At 39.5% G+C, this 23,204-nt stretch overlaps 1 protein-coding gene across 1 annotated transcript; it reads left to right on the top strand.

Annotated features, from left to right (window-relative positions):
• The first annotated feature begins 465 nt into the window (after positions 1–465).
• Positions 466–16,888, top strand: gabrr2a (gamma-aminobutyric acid type A receptor subunit rho2a). The gene is made up of 9 exons (XM_041249548.1): positions 466–757; positions 2,277–2,383; positions 8,591–8,658; positions 10,590–10,813; positions 11,635–11,717; positions 12,620–12,760; positions 13,434–13,586; positions 14,485–14,681; positions 14,773–16,888. The coding sequence occupies exons 1-9, from the start codon at positions 642–644 to the stop codon at positions 15,079–15,081; spliced, it is 1,398 nt and encodes a 465-aa protein (XP_041105482.1). The 5' UTR covers positions 466–641; the 3' UTR covers positions 15,082–16,888.
• Positions 16,889–23,204: the final 6,316 nt, after the last annotated feature.

Here is a 23,204-nt window from a genome sequence, read left to right as displayed (position 1 = left end):
CTCAATGTATTAGTTTTTATATTTTCTTTTGGGTTTTTTTTCACACTGCTGGATATTGGAGTGTTATACCTTTAATTGTTGTAACAGTCTAAGGTGGAGGTTTAATTTTAAACTAACAGTTGGCAAAAATATGCCCCAAAATTACGGCCATAAATGTATGTTTGCACGTTCGAATAATGCTAACCAATGTGGTTTTTTTTGTTTGTTTGTTTTTTTTTCATAATAAAATGTTTCTAACGCAAAGAAGATTAAAATATTAAATAAAAACAAAACAACACTCCCACGTGTGTATCACGTTTAAAGGGATTGGGATGAGATTTTAAACAGTAATGTTAACCCCATCCAATGCACAGTGCGTAACGGTAGCCTGGGAGGGGGGAATGCTGGGCAACGAGCTGCCAGATCACTACAAACAGCTGTGTGGTGGCAAACCAATCACAGGCAAAGGAAAGCAGCTTGGAGTCGGAAACATACACTTCTCTGAGATTTAATCAACCGGCAGAGAGCTTTTCCTTAACAATTATTTCTGCAGCGCTTACACAGCTGGACTATCAGATGGTTCAATGTTCAAGCCACTGCGGGCCTGGACTAAAGGGGACTATTTCTAGACTATTTTCTGGATTTTTAAGACTGCAATCATAATGCCTTATTTTTCCAAACTGCTTTTTTTACTTTTTTGCCTGATTCTTACTTCTGAGAGCCGAAAGCAAATGACGACGAGATGGACAGGTCCCACGGAAACACTAAAGCATGGCATGTAAGTTCCTGAGCAGGGCGCTACAGAAGTGGTTGTCTCTTAAAAGCTTGTTTTTTACAGTCTACACTGCAGTATTCCTTCCTTGATATCAGATTAGGGTTTAAACAATCGTTCATTTTGGTGCCTACAGTTTTGGGAATTTCCAAACTTCTCCCAAAGAATCGTTATGCAGTGAAGACGGCAAGTCTCCAGATTTTATTTGAGCCGTTTATACTAGAAGAATTGACAATACGTTTACGCGCTACAGTGACATTACAGTGGCACGTAGGCTACTGAATACTGTACAGCTGAATTTCCTCGAGTTTTTCTCCCCAAAAAATGTATTCCGAGGGAAACGGTATAGGTACTTGTATGAGCTCTGCAAAGTATTGCGTACTTTCTTGGTAGTATTATTTTATAACTTTTTAAAGCTGTCTTAATACCACGACCTTGTTCGCGTGAATAGCATTAGCTGTATTTATATTGTCATAATCCTTCATAATGTGAGAAAGGATATTAAGAGAGATCAAACAGATTTAGACCTCAACAGGTGAATCTGTCACTGTGACCTTTGTCAGCTACTGAAACTTAAAGGCAGGTTATTGCATATAGGCATTCATTCGCTACCGAGCTTGTGTGCGTGTGTGTGTGTGGACCAGTTTCATATAGCCTTATAGTTTTCTATAAGTTACTGATCTTGGGTGTTGCACAATGCGCTCGGACCCCTTTCCCTTTTTTAACTTTATTTATGTTAATTTATTTTTGGTTTTGTGGGTTTATTTAATTTGAGATACATTGCTACTGTAGTGATCCAGCAATGGGGTTACTAAATAAAGTACCCCGGGGGTCAAAATTTTGGATCCCAACAGCCCATTACCTTCCCTTGGATAAAGGAGGAGGCTGTGCAGAGTTTGGTTGCACTGGCTCCTGCGGGGTCCAAATGCATAAAGGAACAGACACTATATATATATATATATATATATATATATATATATATATATATATATATATATATATATATATATATATATCTCATGTTATCTTGTTAGACCAGTTTCGTATAAATGATTACAAATTATTTATTTGAGGACGTTTCAGACAAAAGCCCTTCTTCAGCTATGTAGAAAGAAAAGTAAATAGTGCTGTAAACATGTTTTTATTCAAGTACAACACAGAATCCCTGAAGAACAAGTTTACTGCATCGTGTTTAACCGAAGACGGGCTTCTGTCTGAAACGTCCAGAAATAAACATTATAATCGTTAAAGCCCTTTGTCTACACCCCCAAAAAAAAAAAACTTTCTTTTTTTTTTTTTTTTTTTTCATTTTTGTACAGTGCAGTTATATCTTCCTTGAAACACATATACATATATAGATCTAGGGTTATAAAGCCTGTAGTATGCACAGCTAACATCCGTTACAATCCATTGAAACAAGTTGAGAATTGCATATGTTCCTGTCAGTCATTAATTCAGTTTTCACTTTCAATTAGATTTTATTGCTGCACCTAGTTTGAGAATTCAAATGTTTTGTCTTTTACAGTGCTTTATCAAAGAAGACCCATGATGGAACAAAAACGAAAAAAATTAAGACTGAACAGCTTCTCAGAGTGGACGACTTTGATTTTAGTATGAGACCCGCGTTTGCAGGTAAATATGAACGGGTCCTTCCTTCTTTGATTTTAGTATGAGACCCGCGTTTGCAGGTAAATATGAACGGGTCCTTCCTTCTTTGATTTTAGTATGAGACCCGCGTTTGCATTAACATATCAACGGGTTCTTCTTTGATTTTAGTATGAGACCCGCGTTTGCAGTTAACATATCAACGGGTTCTTCTTTGATTTTAGTATGAGACCCGCGTTTGCAGTTAACATATCAACGGGTTCTTCTTTGATTTTAGTATGAGACCCGCGTTTGCAGTTAACATATCAACGGGTTCTTCTTTGATTTTAGTATGAGACCCGCGTTTGCAGTTAACATATCAACGGGTTCTTCTTTGATTTTAGTATGAGACCCGCGTTTGCAGTTAACATATCAACGGGTTCTTCTTTGTAGGGGATTCTACTCACGTACAAGGAATGCTTTTAAACTCCGCTTAAAAGGTGTGGTAATGGTGCCCCCTAGAGTTGATCAACGCAATTCATTAAGGGATATTTTTTGTTTTCTCTTTGTTAAAGCTGATTTTAATACAATACAAAGTGCATTTAACTACACATGCCAAGTACTATGTAAGAACCTGCCCATAGCCAAAGATATTTGCCCCAAAGGCAAGTTAAGTAGTAAATAACAACGGCAGACAATTAACCCTGTAATGCCCATTTCAGCCATCCCTGTGTATTATTATTTTTTAAATCCAGCCCCACAAGCCAGAATTTTTCATATGCAGTACACAGGGGGGAATGTGTTTTGTACAAGAAATGGAATCAAGTTACATAACTAGCTGTTCTCATTTCAGAAATGCTTGGGCACTACAAGCTTAAAGCAGGAAATCAAATACTGGTATAGGGTAACAGTTTTCTTGAAATAACACCATAGAATATACAGAATTTACAGTGAAATATAATTTTGTGTGTCTGTTTACTACATTTTTCCATAGTTTAGCCTGCGTGCATCCTGCTTTATCAGAAATCTGTGAACTAAATCTCTTCCAAGACTTGGTTCAGGGGGATTGTAATTGAAGTTTATTTCATTCGAAACGGATACTGTATGACAAGATGGCACAACAGGCAGCAGAGAAAACCAAGTTCGGAATGTGGGAAGTCCTTTTCTTACACTGAGAGTAAGACATCCATGGAATGGAATTGAAGACGTACTGAGGGGCTGCCTTTGGGCGGGCAGTCTGCTTAACCAGCCTCAATTGACCAGGTTGAGAAAGAAATTTGCCAACATTTCTGCACCGGGCCATTCTTCTTGTATTCCCTTTCCACAACCCAAAACCAATAGGCACAGATGTGCCAACAGTGAACCTCTACTAATGGGCTTTTCCTCCAGCTCAGATTTTTAATCTGTTTGCATCCAGTGCATTAGCTACCAGTAATTATTTACATTAGGGGGTGTCAACCAGATTTAGGCCAGCGTTGGCTAACATTTCTTGTGTAGCTTTAATTAAGTATTTAGTTTGAGAATTATTAACTGAAACACTGGAAATATAAAAGTTACTTTCAGAGGAAAAGCTGTCAAAATGCAATTAAAAGAGTACTTTAAGCAGAACCGCATGGTGTGCAGGGTGAGCTATACAGTCAGGGGAACGTTGGGACTGTTTCTCCCCATTACGCACCACGTCAGCTCAGGCAGACATCTGCAGGGTTGGCCTCTGTCCTCTGCTCTCGAGTTCCTGGGTGTGGAAGAGGAAGCTGGCTCGCTAGTGGAGGACATCCACTGAACCTTCAGTTCTCCTGAGCTGTGTGAGGAATTGCTGTGGTGAGAGGAAAAAAGAATGTATGTTTGTCAATTACTGTTCAGCAAAGGAGTCTGATTTGGGAAAAAATATTAGTAGCCATATATTTAGCAGTGGAATCGGTTACAGTCACAGCATCTAGAAAAAACAGTATGAACAAAATGTCGTTTTAATGCATTTTGCCAGTGAGAGTTTCTGTTTCCAATACCTAATGTGTACACTGGTCCCTTTAAAACTAAACCTGTAATCATCTGGTTCTGACTCTGGACAGATAATTTCGTGAGCAGCTGTGTCAAACAGGGTTAGGGGTGAACAATTTGTGCTAATTTAAACTGTTCTTTAAAGTGCTCCAAAAAACCAACATGACCGCTTTGTGTTCTCTTAGCCTAATATTCTTAATTATAACATGACCTTCACAGCCCCCTTGCAGAGATTAATGACATTGTGTAATGACTTCTAAGACTCTGATTTCTAATGCGGTATGTTTTAGCTGAATTCCCTGTAGCTTGCAGCAGGGTCAGCACTAATCCAAGCAGGGATGTATAACGGTGGGATTAGTTTAGGCTGCTAACCCATATCCAGTATCATTTTCTGTAATGTACAGTGCTTCTGCACACTTTAAATCTGATAAGGCTTTTTAGTCAAACATTCTTCTAACATAAATATGTTTCATTCTCAAGAACATTTCCGAATGAGAGGAGGCCATTTGGCCCATCAATTCTTGTCCGGTTCCTAGTAGCTTGTTGAGGCGAACAAAATGAATGTTGCTTTTCTTTTAACTGAACAAAAGATCTGCACCTTGCTGGGAACTTGCTGGAGACAGTAACAGGAGGCTGGCTGATTAGTTCACAGAGTGAAGCTTCAAGGAGGGAGGAAGCATGTTTTTGGGACACTGCTGATTTAGAAGGTTCCAGAAACCTGGAATAATTACTGAAAACTGGACAATGCCAAAACCAATTAAACAAATGCAAAACTATTGCTATTGACTGCTGTACACATGCCTCTTAGGCCCATCCCTAACCTTGTTTACACATGTCACTGTTTACTGGTCACATGTGAATATAATCTTCTTTCAAAGCTGTTAATGGATAATTACAATTTGAAACGGATGGCATCTTTCCTCATTCTCTATTCGTATTGTATGGTTTTGAACGCGGGGAGACTGTGATTTGCAAAAGAGCCTCGATTTGAATGGTCACAGGGTTAGCCCCTCATGAGGTCATGACATGGTTGGATGTGATTTGAAACCGTCTGCTTTGATTTGTAAACTACAAACAGGATTTAATGAAGAATTATTTCTTGTATGTTTCCTTTGTGGGATCTTTTTGGATCTGGTTTAGGTGGATTCAAGAATGTTTCTGTTTAAGCTGTCATTCTGGATTTTCAGTGAATCCTCTAGATTCCATTCCTTTGTTTGGTGTCACGATACTTCTGTGTGCCTATGCTATTCCAGTGCTGTACAGGGCTGTGAACCTTCCTTAAGCTGCCTAGCTGTTTCTGTGAAATGTCTTTCATTAGGAAACTATTACAAGTCAGTTAGCATCTGCTCATGATGTCACAGGGAAGCTTCAGTAAATCCATCAAAGAGCACAACAGCGCCTCCTAATGGCCAGGCGCCCAACAGACAGAGCTTCCCCAGTCTTGTTCAGTGGCTTTACTCCCCAGGATGAACCCAGTCGAGATATCATATCTTGTGATCCCTGTTTGTAAACCGCAGACAATACCGTACAAACCACACTCACACAATTATTTACCAAGATCATACTAATGGCATTTTTAAAATATGTAGCTGTTTAAAAAAAAAAAAAAACACTCCTAAAAGCTGAATTTGTGAAGTACAGCTCTTTTTTGAAATGTAATTTCTGCCCCTTCTGCAAACCATGAGTTAGTAAGTGGAATGTATCTATACAAGATCACGGAAACAGAGGCATCAGAAATGACAACAGCACACCTATAGGGGTCATTTCCACAACACCTAGTGTCAGAAATGCAGCTTTTTCAATGTTGATGATGTACATTGTCTCATCATGGTACTGTAGGTACGTTTGTATTGCTTAAATTCCCACCCACCCTCTACCCCCAATCACTCACACTCACACTCCACTTATGTAGCGTGTAACTGCATGGTGGCTGGCATGGGGAATGCAAATCTCTTATTTAGAATTTTGTTTTCCTGTTAAGCTTTAAGCACTGCTTGTTGCTAAAGAATTTGGCAAACTATCTGAAGCATCGCTGGCTGGCTGGCTGTAGAGTTGACTTTACGAAAAGATGACCGCATGGATTAACACGGCCAGCAATCTCATGTCTTGTGTCAGGGTGGTAGCTGTTTAGCTCTGGAGGACACAGGGGGACTGTTTTATTTTAGGACAGTTTAAAGAGATTAGGCAACTAAACACTAAATGCACCTCTTGTTTGTTTTAGCTTTGTTACCCATAGTGCAGTCCCAGTTCAAACCACTATATCAGGGTTTGAAGCACAGCAGCTTACTGCTGAAGGAGAATTAAGACATTCAGTAGCATGTAAATGTTGGGGGGACAACAATTTTCCTGAGTGGTGACTGCAAAGACTGGTATAATATATAATGTTGTACTTAGCAGTCCTTAGCCAGAAACCTATTTTTGAAGGTCAAATGAATAGAAAATGTCATAGCCAGTCATTCTGCTGGTAGTAAGTGGATCATATTTTGGGGGACTACTACACTTGTGGGAGAGACTGCGCATTAAAATCTCTTTCATATTTTTAAAGAGGAGACCATTTTCTATTCAGGGATACCAAGATATTGGGAGCAAGTAGTCTGAGTGGAGTTATCTGGCAACAAACTCCCCATCCCCAGTTTCACTGCTTACCAAGAAAAAAAAGAGAATGTTTTGGGGTACTGTTATACATGTGAGACGAATTGCTCATTAAAATCTTTTGTATATACTGAGGAGACGATTATGTACTCAGAGACACCAGAGTATTTAGTAAGTAAGGGGTCTGAGTGAGGAAAAATACAATCCCCACCCCTAGTCTTGCTGTAAATCGTTTGTTGTTTCCATAATCTGTGTCTGTAATGTATATAGCGCCATTTTTGTATGGGGTTAATGTGACCATTAAAAGAATAGTGAGGGCCACTGCTTTTATAGAGCATGTTTATATCTGCTGTTTTAAAGACATTTTGTTTAGTAACACTCACAACCTGCCATGTGATGACAATGAAAAGCCGCAGCTGAGCATGCAGGACTGGTGTGGAGTACTGGGCGGTCCATGAGTCTGGAGTAAATACAGTGTGCGTGGCATGTGCCCTTTCAAGCAAGCCTTCAGCAATGTCATCTGTAGGGCAGTGCTTGCCCTACAAAAGTCATAATAAAAAAAACTTGGAATGTGTCAGCCACAGCACGTGAGACCCACATAGCAAATGACTCATATGATTTATGGTATTTTTTTTTATTAGCTATGTGTTACGACATCTTAGCATTTACATCACAGCGTTAGTATATCACAGCACGTACTGATTCTGTACTGTTAGTATATCACAGCATGTACTGATTGTGTACAGCGTTAGTATATCACAGCACGTACTGATTCTGTACTGTTAGTATATCACAGCATGTACTGATTCTGTACTGTTAGTATATCACAGCATGTACTGATTGTGTACAGCGTTAGTATATCACAGCACGTACTGATTCTGTACTGTTAGTATATCACAGCATGTACTGATTGTGTACAGCGTTAGTATATCACAGCATGTACTGATTCTGTACTGTTAGTATATCACAGCATGTACTGATTGTGTACAGCGTTAGTATATCACAGCACGTACTGATTCTGTACTGTTAGTATATCACAGCATGTACTGATTGTGTACAGCGTTAGTATATCACAGCACGTACTGATTCTGTACTGTTAGTATATCACAGCATGTACTGATTGTGTACAGCGTTAGTATATCACAGCACGTACTGATTGTGTACAGCGTTAGTATATCACAGCACGTACTGATTCTGTACTGTTAGTATATCACAGCATGTACAGGTTCTGTACTGTGTTAGTATGTCACAGCATGTACAGATTGTGTACTGTGTTAGTATATCACAGGAGATACAGACATTACATCTCTATAGAAGTAAATGGGGCAATCAGTTCCACTTTGTTTCATAGACAATTTACCTCATTGTTCTGGGTTAGCTGTTTTTCTTTCTCTGGTCAGTTACATTATGGTCTATATAGCATGTAGGATCATCTATGTTTAGACATGTATTTCCTTGACTCATTTATTAGATCATCCTTAATGTGTGTTTGACTGCAGGAGACGCATTTAATCTAAAGATAAGCATCTTCTGTAACCTCCTTTGATAAAACTGAACCTGTTAATATGCTACTTTACATCATTTGAAAACCTCACTTTGGGAGTTAGAGCTTGTGTATAACCACGGGGGCACCTCAAGCCATAACAGTGTACCCATTTTTATTTAAAGGTCCTGCCATTCCTGTTGGGGTCGATGTTCAGGTTGAAAGTTTGGACAGTATTTCAGAAGTAGATATGGTAAGTAAACTGGTAGTTGCCAATGCAGTTTTTGTAACAGAACAAAACCTGAAGCTGGTCTTGTGGTGTAGTTTACAGAACAGATTGGACTCCTGATATATTGTTTGTACTTCAGCTACGTAGTGGGACCACTGAGCATGGCTGTGATGTGTTGGATACATCAGTGTCTCTTTTAACTGCCTGTTTGAATCACATCAATATGGGTTTCTTTTTAACCTTTCCTTTACACACAACCTTTAACCTTTCCTTTATTGTGTGTGTGTGTGTGTGTGTGTATATATATATATATATATATATATATATTTTTATTTTTTTTTTTTTTATTGTATTTTTTTATATAGTATTTTCAAAGTTAATTTCTTCAGATTCACAGTCGGTTTAGGCAGATTGGATTCCTATAAAGTAAAATATAGACCCATAGTTTCTGAATATAATGCACTAAAAGTCATGTTTCTTTTTTATTCAACAGTCAGTTTTAGAAATTATGTGACTAGTGCATTCATCTTTTTTTTAATTAATAAAAGAGAAGTCATGTGCTGCTTCTGCTTGAGTCTGACTTCAAGTGAATCAGGCAGGCTGTGCTGTGAATGGGAGCTTTAGTGACGGTCACTGAAACTACTGTTATTGCAGGATGCGGAACCCCATTGTAAGTGATGCTAGAGAGACTGCACTTGTCATATAGTGACATGTACAGCTATATCCTCCCCAAGCAGCGGTAACAGCGCAGTAAAGTCCTGAGACACTCCTAATGGTTTCTGTGAAACAATGTGTGTGAAAGAGAGTCACTATCCAGTAACAACACTGAAGAAACGTTTGAAGGAGAAGTCTTGTCAATGTGTCTTGTGTTCTAATATCAAAATCGAATGTGACTGAAATGCTCCATGAATGTAATCGTTGCCAGTCTCTTGTCAGAATCATTGTGAAACTGACCCGTGATAAGCAGCTCTGACAGAACAAGATAGATTAAAGCCATATCTAACGGACTGTGATCACCTATCCTGTTTACAGCTCTTGTATTTTCCATATGTCCCTATTTAATGATGTCGGGTTCAGAAAGTGAACCCCTTCACCTCCTAGCTCCTCATTGTCTCCTCAGGGGGTTCCGCTTGTGGTGCAGTGAAGAATGTACTTCTTAACAAAGCACTTTCTGTATATCAATATGGCTTTGTTAACAGGATAGGCAAGGACAGTTTATAATCCATGTGGGTCTATGAGAGACGCTGATGCGCTTACATTTGAAACCCCTGCCTCAGATGAAATTCACAATGATTACATCCATGAAGTGAAAGAGCTGAATCTCAATTACCAGCTGATAATGACAAGTCAAAGTACAATAGCATGGGGCACTAAGGGGTTAAAGGTTGAAGGTTTCTAATTGAAGTCTTTGTGATTGAAATACACAAATGGCTTGACAGGTATCAATTGAATTATTACAGGAGAGTTGAAAAGTCAGGGTAAAACACTACAAATCAGAAACCCTAAGTATACTGCAAGCATCACCTGTGAAGGGTAAGGAGGTTCAAAGTAGTCAGATGTTCCAGCAGTCAAACTGCCGACATTGATTACAATGCATGTTTGTGCCACTGACTCTGCCATCATGCCTGCCCAAACCATGACAAATGATCTGCAAAAACATATAAATCTGCTTCAGTTTATATTCCTTGGGTCCTCACTTCTGTATTAGTACACTGCAGTTACCTTACAGTTGCACATATTGGCAGGGGAGCTTAGGCTGGTTAATACTCTGCTCCCTGTGAAAAGGTAGTTTGTATATGTTAGCCCATATGGGCTTGTGGACCAGCATAAGCACCTACATGGCTGAGAATATGTGCAGTCATGTGGGCTACACATTATAAACTAGCACCACCACTGTATCTGGACTACACTTCCCACCAGTATGGGTGACTTTACTGTTGTTCCTTCGAATACAGGACTTCACCATGACACTTTACCTGAGACATTACTGGAAAGATGAGCGCCTTTCCTTTCCCAGCACCAGCAACAAAAGCATGACTTTTGACGGCAGACTTGTCAAGAAGATCTGGGTCCCAGACGTGTTTTTTGTCCACTCCAAGAGGTCCTTTATCCACGACACCACTACGGACAACATCATGTTGCGGGTCTTTCCTGATGGACATGTGCTGTACAGCCTGAGGTGAGGGAGGAGGCCTGCATTGCTGTGCATCACTGTGATCTGTTTTTACAGCAGGTTAGAAACAGCACCAGGCATAAGCTTTTAACCCCTTGAGGGTACACAAGGAACCGAGCGCTTGTTTAAATGGTTTCTTCTTAAAATACATTTGAAAGTGACTCAAATATCACAAGGAGGAAACCGACAATTTGGAGGACGACGTCCAACCTGTCAGTAAATTGTAAACCCTATTTCATTGCAAAAATAAGAATACCTTAAAGGGTTAAAATGGTTTTGTTAATGTCTCTTGTGTTACCGGTTTTACTGTGAGCCGAATGTGCAACACCTAGAGCTTGTTACTTAGGCACTATGATTAATTACAGTAAGCTCATAGTAAACTATTATGCAGTGAGTCTTATTGCCATCCCTGCACTTTAGCTGTGTTCCAGGAATAGCATTCTAGTGATGCCACTGACTGCTGTTCATTGAACATCGGGACTCTGAAGGGCTTTTGTTTGGCACATGTAACCTTGATGGTCATATCTTTTCAGTATTGTGGGACAACCTTAAGGTACTCAAACTTCACTATTGTAAAAATCTTGTGATATGGTCCAATGTCCACTGGGAGCAAGGTTGAAACCACCAAACGAAACTCATCACTTGGTTTGATCCTGACTCTCCAGAGGTGAAAGACATGATAGTGTAATATAGTGAATTAGACTGCCATGTAATCATGACCTGGCCATGTGGTCATTACAATTTCAGATTTCCTTCCAATCATTCTGGGACCCATCATTCAGATTTGAAAGTTTCAAACAATTGTTTCTCTTTGCTTGAATGTTTAGGGTCACCGTGACAGCTATGTGTAACATGGACTTCAGTCGCTTCCCCCTTGACACTCAAACTTGCTCGTTGGAGCTGGAAAGTTGTAAGTAACACAAATACTTCACTTCACCTTTTATAGTGTTGAAGACTTGGTTGCCCTAGACGCACAGTAAAAAGTATTTTTATTTGTCTTGATGTTCAGTATTGTAAGATATCTTCATGAAATGCAGTCATTTTTAGTTTCTTCACTCTGCCCTTTTTTGTGTAGTGAACATTTCCTTTCTAATAGTTTTCCGAAGGGTAGGGACATTTTTCAAACTTGAGTTCTTGCAATTTATCAGCTTTTCTTTCTTTGGCTTGCTAATCTCTTTCAAACTCCTATGCAGGAGTGGTGCATCATTTGATCTCAAAGTGGTTAGAAAATGAACCTGGGGCAGTGGTGTATTTCTTACCCTTATGAAAGCGTTCAGTGTGAAATGTGTGCAACACTTTCAGATTGTTTACCTGTAAAGTACTGACCCAGCCTAGCTAAGAACTGTCAATTTTTACTACACATGGGCTGATGCTTGACAGCCCAACATGCTCTCTGATCATCGGATTCACTGAAGCTTTCAGGCTTATTTAGTTTTAAATAAGCAGCATCTGCGTTAGAAAGCAATGCCATGCTGATTGATTGGGCTGTTTACACATACAATACTGTAGTAAATGTGTGCCAGTGTCCTGTTCTCTTCCTACAGTATCTAGGTAAGTCCACTGTGGCAGAACATGTGGCAGCCATGAACTATGTTGTTAAACCCATGTATCCTTCTGCAGCACCAATCCCACCTGACACCACTTAAGAGTCCCAAGTATTGAAAATGCAGTTTCATGTTTCAGTGCACCCACTAGGTTATAGTGGAATTCTAGATGCCTATAACACTCCATTTACTCAATCATCACAGAACAAAAAGTAACATTAAAACAGGTAATATCATGCCTTAATATTTGAATGCATATATTTTACAGATGCCTACACAGATGAAGATCTCATGCTTTACTGGAAGAACGGTGAAGAGTCTTTAAAAATAGATGAAAGAATATCCTTGTCTCAGTTTCTTATACAGAAGTTTCATACTACCTCCAGACTAGCATTCTACAGCAGTACAGGTATAACTCATTGTAACCTGCTAAACATATGAGTGGCTCTCGCAATACACATGGGAGATGAAGCGCTGCAATCATCTGGGGGGGACAACATGGTATCAACAATGATCAAGTAGCTTTAAAAAGTTTACAGAAAACAGAACAGAACACCTGCAGAGTTGTTGCAGGGGGAGCACGGTCTGGATTCTACTGTGACTTTCTAAACACAGATCACATGTCATATGTGAAATTTGTGATATGTTTTCAATTTCGTTCTCCCGGCTGAATTATCCGGGAGAGGTTAAAAATGTCAAACCAATCAGGATTGTGTTTTAAATACATCTCTGCAATGCATACAGCACAAGACACATCAAAGGTAAAGAGGTGTGCTTCTAGACACTGCAGGGAGTTGTGTATTTCCTTAAACTGAGGTCAAACCCTTCCAAGCAGTAATCATGGCATCACCAAAATCAACACCTGTCAAACTTTTTCAGGTTCGAAAAAGAGGGATGTACAATATTGAAGACCATTGCACTAATAATAATAATAATAATAATAATAATAGATTAGGAATTGTGTGGCATGCTGTTTAATACGACTGAACCTGAGTGCTATTTCAGCAAGCCGGTGTACAATGGTGTGTATGAGTCCAAGGCTGGCTGATAACGCAATAACCAAGTCCTTTTGCCACTTGCAGGTTGGTACAACCGTCTGTACATCACCTTCACGCTCAGGCGACACATCTTCTTCTTCCTGCTCCAGACCTATTTCCCAGCCACTCTGATGGTCATGCTGTCCTGGGTGTCCTTCTGGATTGACCGCAGGGCTGTGCCGGCTCGAGTGTCGCTCGGTGAGAAAACATCCTCGTCACTCACAGCTTGTTAAACAGCCTGTGCTACTAAGAACGTCACCTCTCGATGTATTTTGCATGTTTGGATTCCCCCTCCAAGAGAATTTCCTCCTGAAACTGTTTATTAGCAGCTGAAATAGATTCACAGATATGCTTCAAATTAAGGATTTATGCGAGTTATTCAAGTATAATAAGCTTCAAAAAGTTAAACAAGTTCTTCCTGTTGTTCCACCTCCAGGTATCACCACGGTGCTGACCATGCCCACCATCATCACTGGAGTCAGTGTAATACTGCCCCAAGCATGCATAAAGCCCTGTTAATAACAAGGCCTTGTTAATTCTGTGCAGGTATCACCACGGTGCTGACCATGCCCACCATCATCACTGGAGTCAATGTAATACTGCCCCCAGCATGCATAAAGCCCTGTTAATAACAAGGCCTTGTTAATTCTGTGCAGGTATCACCACGGTGCTGACCATGCCCACCATCATCACTGGAGTCAATGTAATACTGCCCCCAGCATGCATAAAGCCCTGTTAATAACAAGGCCTTGTTAATTCTGTGCAGGTATCACCACGGTGCTGACCATGCCCACCATCATCACTGGAGTCAATGTAATACTGCCCCCAGCATGCATAAAGCCCTGTTAATAACAAGGCCTTGTTAATTCTGTGCAGGTATCACCACGGTGCTGACCATGCCCACCATCATCACTGGAGTCAATGTAATACTGCCCCCAGCATGCATAAAGCCCTGTTAATAACAAGGCCTTGTTAATTCTGTGCAGGTATCACCACGGTGCTGACCATGCCCACCATCATCACTGGAGTCAATGTAATACTGCCCCCAGCATGCATAAAGCCCTGTTAATAACAAGGCCTTGTTAATTCTGTGCAGGTATCACCACGGTGCTGACCATGTCCACCATCATCACTGGAGTCAATGCGTCGATGCCCAGGGTCTCCTACATTAAGGCTGTGGACATCTACCTGTGGGTCAGTTTTGTGTTTGTGTTCCTGTCTGTGCTGGAGTACGCTGCAGTGAACTACCTGACTACCGTGGAAGAGCGCAAAGAGAGGAAGCACAGAGAAAAGGTAACAGCGTTTCATTTCCATTGTACAAAGTCATAGCGTTTACAACATTAATAATATAATAACATGGGCTGGTCTTCATTTTTACCTGCAGCAACTGCCTTGTACCTGTGGAATGTCCCACGCCAGGACGATGATGCTGGACAGGACCTACAGTGATTCTGACGCCAACAGCCTGGCCGGCTACACCAAAACACAAGTGGCTTCAGACGAGCAGGAGAAGATGATGGTCCATCTCTCCATGAGCAACGAGTCCACGGCAACCAAAAAGAAGGGCATCTTGAGAGGTTACCGGGGATTCCGGATTATAAAGAATACGCACGCCATTGACAAGTACTCCAGGATGATATTCCCAGGAGCTTACATATTTTTTAACTTGATATACTGGTCCAGTTATTGCTGATCTCTCATGACAGGGACCTGCAGAACATTTCTCTTGGTATTGGTATCAGTTCCATCTTGGAGGAAAGTGTATGCTGGACCCACAGAAAGACTAAGCTGCTAAAGGAACTGACATCATTCCAGTTACCAATCAACATACACAGTGTTTTAATGATGGATCTACCTCTGCTCTGGTATTGTTTTAATAGCACTACAGAAGGAAGAAGAAAATCACTACAATTTTAACAGATATCTATGTGGACTCCAGGGCAAAAAATCGACATTTTCTGTATGCCTTCTTTATCAGTTTGATTAATTCCAAAATAATTTCGCAAAAAAAATTTATCAGTAACATGGGTGAAAGTGGCCGATGATCTTTTTGACTGAAACTCCTGGGGCAACTCTTTTGGCTGGGCGTCTGCATAGGCCCCCTGAAGTTCTGGGGTTGTACATGCTCTCAGATGCATTCTCAGCCATTTTGGGCCACTTTTTCAGAAGCTAATTTGAACTTGACTGTAGAAAAAGAACTTCAGAAATAACTTCACTTACAACTTGTCATTTTACCAGATGGACCAACCTGATAAATCACACAAGGATAGTTAACAAGCATCGTTTTTTAAATGTTACTGATCAAACCTTTTACACATATGCTCAATTCACCTAATTTAAGGAGTTTGACCATTTTCAACATTGATAACTAATAACCAACTCTAAAATAAAACTTTTGCATTAACAGTTTATTTAACTGTATAATAACAAAAATCTAAACGAAACTCACTTTGAGTGTAGATAAGATCTGGACCAGTAACCTTTCGTATTCAGTAACACCAAGTCAGTTTTGGTATCTATAGGTGAGTGTTTCATTCTAAAAGCAGTACAACAATTCACTGTTTTAATCAATGTCAAAAGCAATATTATTGTGTGTCACAATTCTAGGCACCTAACTTTGTTAAAAAATAGGGGGGCAAACTGAAGGACTAACTGCCGAGTATAGGGAGACAAATGTATTTATTTATTTATTTATTTTAATTAAGCTCACAGAAACCAAGCAAACCTTGCAGTTGTGAAGTTACAATTTTAGTAATTTCAAGCCTACAAAATTAGGCAGGTTTTTCAGCATAAAATGTTGAATATGTACTTCCTGAGCACACATTAATTACAAATACATGTAAGTAATGCCAAATGACACAACCAGCACCAGTGGCATCTCTGCACAGTGTGCACCTAGAATCCATCCCAATACTTCATTCTCAAGCAAATGCAAATACTTTATTTTGCTGAATAAAACAATGAAGGACCAGTCAAGAGTTGTTTCTTGTTTTATACCATTAAAGTTGTCTTATTCCTCTAAGAAACTGTGTCTTTGCCTTCGTTCTTACTTCTAAATATGATCCATTGCGTTACAGGGCAACGTTTACCCATAATAAAATAACTTCAAACAATATTGTAACTGCTGCTACTGCAACCAAGTCATTTCTAGCAAGCATTAAAATATTTATATTCTTTACTTTAAATATTCTTTACACTTGGAATCGTGTACATTATTTTATAGCTTTAACAAGGGCTGACTGTGAGCAGAACGACCGGGAGAGCATAATCAAACATTTTAATTACCTCACGTTTTCAGATAAGTGCCTTTTAAAGTAAGATGACACTACTGTGGTTTGCAGTATCCAAACTGCCCAGCATCTTCAGTATAGCTGGTTTAACATTAGCTGTTGTAAATAGTGCAGTGCAGACTATGGCCCCTAGTATTCATCAAAGTGTCAGTTCCAAAAATCGTTCTTATGACTGGATTTAATAGGGTGTCCGCCTTTTCAAAATGCAAAAACGGGACACCTGCCATTTTTTAAGGGGGTTGGGGGGTGTTGAATATATATATATATATATATATATATATATATATATATATATATATATATATATATATATATATATATATATATATATATTATATATAATAGAATTAAATATCAATTTATCAACTTTTCTTAAAAACATTTTCACCTCGATATCCAATTCTAAAATCTTTTCTACATAATGTAGAAAAAAAATTGCACTTCTCCCTTATAGGGTAGTCCTTCCTTTACCCACATAACACTATCAGTGTCGCTTCAACCTTTAGACTCAGCCATTTCTCAAAAACAAAGAAAACATTGAAATTAAAATATTCTATGAATTGTATTTTGGTTGCTGTCGCCAAAGCAGATCAGTGTGGCTATCCAATGTGTCAATCATTCTGGGGTTGTGTGCATTGCAAAATGATGCGGCAGGGGCAGGGTCTTTTCTCCAAACAGATATGCTATGGTTTGACTGTGGTGCTAAACTATGATTGCACTAGGTCTGGGAATCTCGGACAAATTCCATCCTGGAGCCGTTTAGACCGGGACCGGGACTTCATATTTTCATAATTAAGGAAACTCCTCCGGCTAAATGTAATGGTACTCTTCACTTTGACCTCTGGTCTAATATGCTGGCTGTATTCCTTGTAATAGCTTGCAACATTGTGTAATGAGCAAAGCAGAGCCATATCTAAGTTTGTATTGCTGCATTTACTTTCCAATGCGTAATACATTTTATAAAACTTCTGTGACGTGACTGTAGAGAATCCCTGTAATGTATATAATACTTGTAGCTTCTGCAGTCTCAGCGAGGGATGAGAATCGTCAGTGCCATCGTTGCAGAGCTTTGTTAAACAAACAGCACATGTGTGTCGCCCCTGTGGTTCACTCATTGGTTATTTTTGCATTATTGATTTAGAACCATTATTTTTGTGTCCAGGAACCTTGTTATGATACACAGAGTGAGTCCAATTAAAAAGAACACTGTTTTAAAGAAATACGTGTTAAGACTTCCTCGTATTTTAATTATTATTATTTATTTTTTTGACACCCTCTTGCATTTTTTAATCAAGCTCGCTACAGTTTAGGAGAGAAAACTGCTCTGGACTGCTTCAACCTCACCTGCTATAGCACACGTGCAGTGCTGCAGCCCAGAAAACTGTGATCAAATACAATCTGTAATGGTAACTCAGTGACCTTGATAGATCTGCAGTCACATGCTGCCTATTGAACTGTGTAATTAAAAATGATCCTGTGGATACCGAGCAGCAATGGAAACATTAAGAGCACAGATTAGTGGTGACTTTATCCATGAATATAACCCTGACCGTTTCTGATAACCATTGCAGGTCAATTCATAAACAACAAACCATATAAAAACATTGGAACTATGTGGCACTATTTCAGCTTAAGAAAGGATACAGTACACCTATTAAATACATGGGTTATTTGCACATATGAATGATGCATACGGATAGGGGCAATTCAAAAAGCTAAAAACATTAAACAGGGATACTGCGGCACAACACATTTTTTTAAAGAAATTATTCTGAGGGGGCCAGGCGCCACCCCTGGAGGGGGTAACTGCAGAAGTTCTTCTGAGAGATCCCCTTCCTTTTGGAAATCTTTGCTTTTACAAGGAGTCAAAGCTTCTAATTCTGGATCTTACTGGGTTACATTTTATCTTTCTAATCTAATAAAGTAACAATGTAAGACTAACCCTCTGCATCATTTGTTCTGCTCTGAATCAAACACAAATCCCCCTATTGTTGCCCAGGTCAAAACTGAAACTTCGGACATCGCTGATGATTACTAGTTATCAAAGATCAAAATAAAACACATTTCACAAATCTTTTGGCTGTTCTGGTGCTTGATAATCTCTTAAATTGCTTTTTTTTTGTTATGTAAAGTTTTAAAACATCTTTCACAGAAGGCTTTCTTTTGTAGCAGGATACAATCAACCACTGTTTTCAGTGGTTCTCAGCTAATTGTGATTCTTGGACTTTTTAGTGCAGTAACTGGTCATGTTGTGTGATGCACTGACATTGCAGAGTCTGATCCCTGCAGATGAGGTTAGAAGCTCTATAGCTGCCTGAGCAAGAGCTTTGTCATTTAACCACTCTGCTGGACAAACAAACGAAGTGGCATCTACGCACTGGAATGCAGTTCTGTTACTGTGTTCTACAGGCAGCAGTGGTGCAGTCACGCTGGAACGCACTGGAACGCAGTTCTGTTACTGTGTTCTACAGGCAGCAGTGGTGCAGTCAAGCTGGAACGCACTGGAACGCAGTTCTGTTACTGTGTTCTACAGGCAGCAGTGGTGCAGTCAAGCTAGAACGCACTGGAACGCTGTTCTGTTACTGTGTTCTACAGGCACCAGTGGTGCAGTCAAGCTGGAACGCAGTTCTGTTACTGTGTTCTACGGGCAGCAGTGGTGCAGTCAAGCTGGAACGCACTGGAACGCAATTCTGTTACTACAGGCAGCAGTGGTGCAGTCAAACTGGAACTTGCATAATAGTTAAGCTCACATGACTCACATCTCCCACACAACTTAATGATTCAGTCAGTATTCCTATTAATGCAATGAAAAGAGCATTAGGAGCTTCTTATATTACAAACTACTTCTTTAAGGCTTAAAAAATGCTGACAAAGACGACAGCAGCAGTGCATTGACTACGACTGTGGACACAACCACAAACAAAGCCAGTGACACACAGACATATTAATAAAGTCAAGCCTTCTGACAAGATGGAGAAATGTGGAAAGAGTTGTAGAAATGTGATTAACGCATGACCTGTTATATGTGTTACTAGACGTTCAGTATACACATACATTGTGAAATATCAAAAAATCAATACCACCAAGCTTCAGAATCAATTGGAGTTAGTCATAGCAGTTCATAATGTTCAGCAGTATAAGCGCTATGTTTTAGTGCGAGAGGTCCGCTTTCCCGCCCGACCTCCGCCTGTGTGTGGATTGTGTTCATTTTATTTCATACTGCACATCACAAACAATAAACAAAACCTTTTTAAAAAAAAAAGCATCAGTATCGCATTGCACAATAACACAAAGCAAATTAAATATCTGCTTGCTGATGCGGTTTTTATCTTAGCCAGCAAGGTGTTCACGTGTGGCAGCAATGCACTAGCAAAAGCCACAAATCAGTGACGTCAGCTCCCTAGCAACAAGCCTCCTGTGTTGGGAATGGATTATTTCAATGCAGCGGGTTTGTGCATTTGAGAAAGGAGAGGAAGGCACATGAAATTAATTGGAGACTGAAGTTGATGAGAAGTAATTACTCTAAAATGATGCACTGCTTTTTATACTAAAAATGACAAAAAACAGGTTGCATAGAGGATTTATACTGGACCCTGACATCCCGATAAAACGAGGGAGTGCTTGTACAGTATTTATTATTAGCCTATTTCTTTTTCTACGGGTCTCTCGTTATATCGCAGCCCTCGAAAATATAGCAGATTTATATTGGACCCCGACACCTGTGATATATCGAATAGGTGGCTGTGGCAATATGGTTAATAGTGTGCAGGTGCAGGTGATCAATAAACAGACAGACAATTGTAATCCAGGTGCAATTTTGTTTAATGGTTGTATTTTGTAATCCAAATAAGTGATGGTGAACAACAGTAAATAATAACATTGTCAATGAGAAGCAATACAGCGGTGTGTATTGCTTATCTGTAATCCGCGGGTTGGCCCTGAAATAATAACAGTCCCATTTTAATTCACCCACACGTAACACAAACACAAACACCGCAGTGCATGCTCTAGTGCTTGTGGTGAAAATACAGTTCTTTAGTGAAAACAAAGTGCAGTGTTGTCCAGGTTCGTGCTGGCTTTTAATGACAGTTCCTGGATCATGTTTAGCCATCTAAATAATTACACACAAATATAATTCAGACAATAAACAAAAAAAACACTCATGACACTCAAGGTTGTTCTCTAACTCAGGTTGTTCTCTAACCAAAACAAAGGAACAGACTACATCACTTCGTCCCCTATTTATACCGTCACACATGACGATTGCAGCTGCTCCTCCAATTATTTCCCTTCCGGGTCGATAAGTTAGTGCACCGAAGCTCCACCCCCTTTCTAAATGGCCCACTTCCTTTTAAACTTAGGAATGAAGTGTCAGGCCAAACAGTCCAGGGTAATCTGTTTCCGTTACTTAGTGCTCTCACAGGTCGGGAGGGAGATTTATCATCAAGAATCGTTGTCTTTCTGTCACAGTGGTGTATGTGTGTGTGTGTGTGTGTGTCCTGTCAATGTTTTACTTTATAATACATATATTTTGTTTTTCAAAGTCTTGGCCCATAGAGTAAATAAGCAATATTATATCTAAGAATTAAATTAAAAAACTGTGATGAGGGTTGTATATGTATATTTTACACAAACGGTAAAACAAAATCTGTCTCCTTTCAACTGTAGTCTAAACTATCATCATCAGTTCACAGTTGGTTAGTACATTAACTCCTAATAAAGGAAAGCTTTAGGTAATGTAATTCCATCCACAGAAAATCTCAAAATCTGGATTAATTCAGTGAAATAAAACAAACAATATCTCTCAATTTTCAAAATAGCCACCACTAGAACAACAACAAAAACATTAAACAGAGGGGAACATTTTGCTCTCGATGAATTAGTGCAAAAAAAGTGTACATGTTTTGTTAATGAAATACTAAATATCCATTAGATCAGATATTTCTCTGCACTTCCAGTGAGGTATTTAGTGGGGTATGGAGCTACGCTGCCCTGTCTTCAAGGACACTGTTGGAAACATACGTGAGAGTCGCTGGTACTTAATTCATGCTAATATTGTACTTGGCTTTCGCTAAGATAATATGAGACAGTAGTTGTGGGCGCTGTAATATACAGTATGAGCCTTCTATGCTTTTCCTCCAGGTAAAGGTTTCCTCCACCACTACACTATTTTTATAAACGAACAATCCTACCAGGATTCCCCAATTCTGCGATCACAGAAATTATCACAGAATTTACAATTCTGCACAGACATTTGCAGAAATGGTCTCACATAAGAAACCTTTATTATTATTATTATTATTATTATTATTATTATTATATATTATTATTATTAAATCAGAAATGCAGCCATGTTGATTTTGATGCCCGCAGCAGCACCCAGCAGCTTCCGTCTAAACTACAGGGTGAATCGCGCACACAGAATATAACTGCAAATGTTTGTGCTGAATAGCACCCCAAAACCTTCCAGGAAGGTATGCCTCGTACCAGCCTCCGGGGGAAAAAAAGTTAGAATAATTAAGACAATAGCGATACTTGCTGAAATGAGGGAGGATATAATCTGAATTACTGGCACCGCACACCAGCAGCTACAATGATACAAATGTGTAACATCTGCAAATATAAACCGCCAAGGACAGTAAAAAACAAAAAAAAATCAGAACTTTCCAACCCCTCCGGGGTCCTCTGAGCGCAGTGGTGTGGGTGTCTTTTGTACAGCGCTATGGGCGCAAGGCTTCGGTATGTCACACCCCTGCATGCCTGCGGGAACAGACATTGTTACACTATTATACACCAACGTGGCCTAGCACAACGTGATAGAGTCATTAAAACCAATTATCTTACATTTCGTTTTCGAATTCGTTTTTGAGTAAATAACAATAAATACACTGTTCATAGAGAGAAACTACACACTACCTCAAACCACAGCAAACCAGCATTTCTGTGACACTGTTCATAGAGAGAAACGGCACATGTGTATTAGTGGGGTGTATTTGCATGCTGCCTGCTGCCTGTGTGTACTGTATACCAAGGACTCAACATTGGATATGTTATGCTGGCTATAGGGAGATAATAAAGCTTAGAGATGAAGTAGTGTTTGTAGTACACATATTCACTCTATATGGGAATGTCACCATGTAAATGTGAGCAATGTAATATGTACAGTTGATCCTGGCTCTAATGTTAAAGACAAAGTGGCATTCGTTTTTCATCAGGAAAGTCTAGTGGCGATATTTCCTGACTCCTCTCACATGAGATTATGTCATAAACGTGACTGAGGCGAGTCATCCAAATCTGACACCAAATGAAATGACCCTCCTTCTTAACCTTTTCAGGGTCCTTCACTTTATGAACTCTAATCAACATGCTGACCGTCCGTTGAACTTCACTACTGTCAAAAATACCAAAACAGCATTTATTAACTACCTAACACAGGGCAGTCAGCGATTGGCACAAGCAAACAAACAAAAATACTGCTCAATTTATGTGATCTTGGGCAAGCACAGTACATGGCTACCACGTTTTA

This window comes from Polyodon spathula, chromosome 5 (genome assembly GCF_017654505.1).
Source record: "Polyodon spathula isolate WHYD16114869_AA chromosome 5, ASM1765450v1, whole genome shotgun sequence".
Taxonomy (NCBI): domain Eukaryota; kingdom Metazoa; phylum Chordata; class Actinopteri; order Acipenseriformes; family Polyodontidae; genus Polyodon; species Polyodon spathula.
This window is presented reverse-complemented; position numbering and strand designations above follow the sequence as displayed.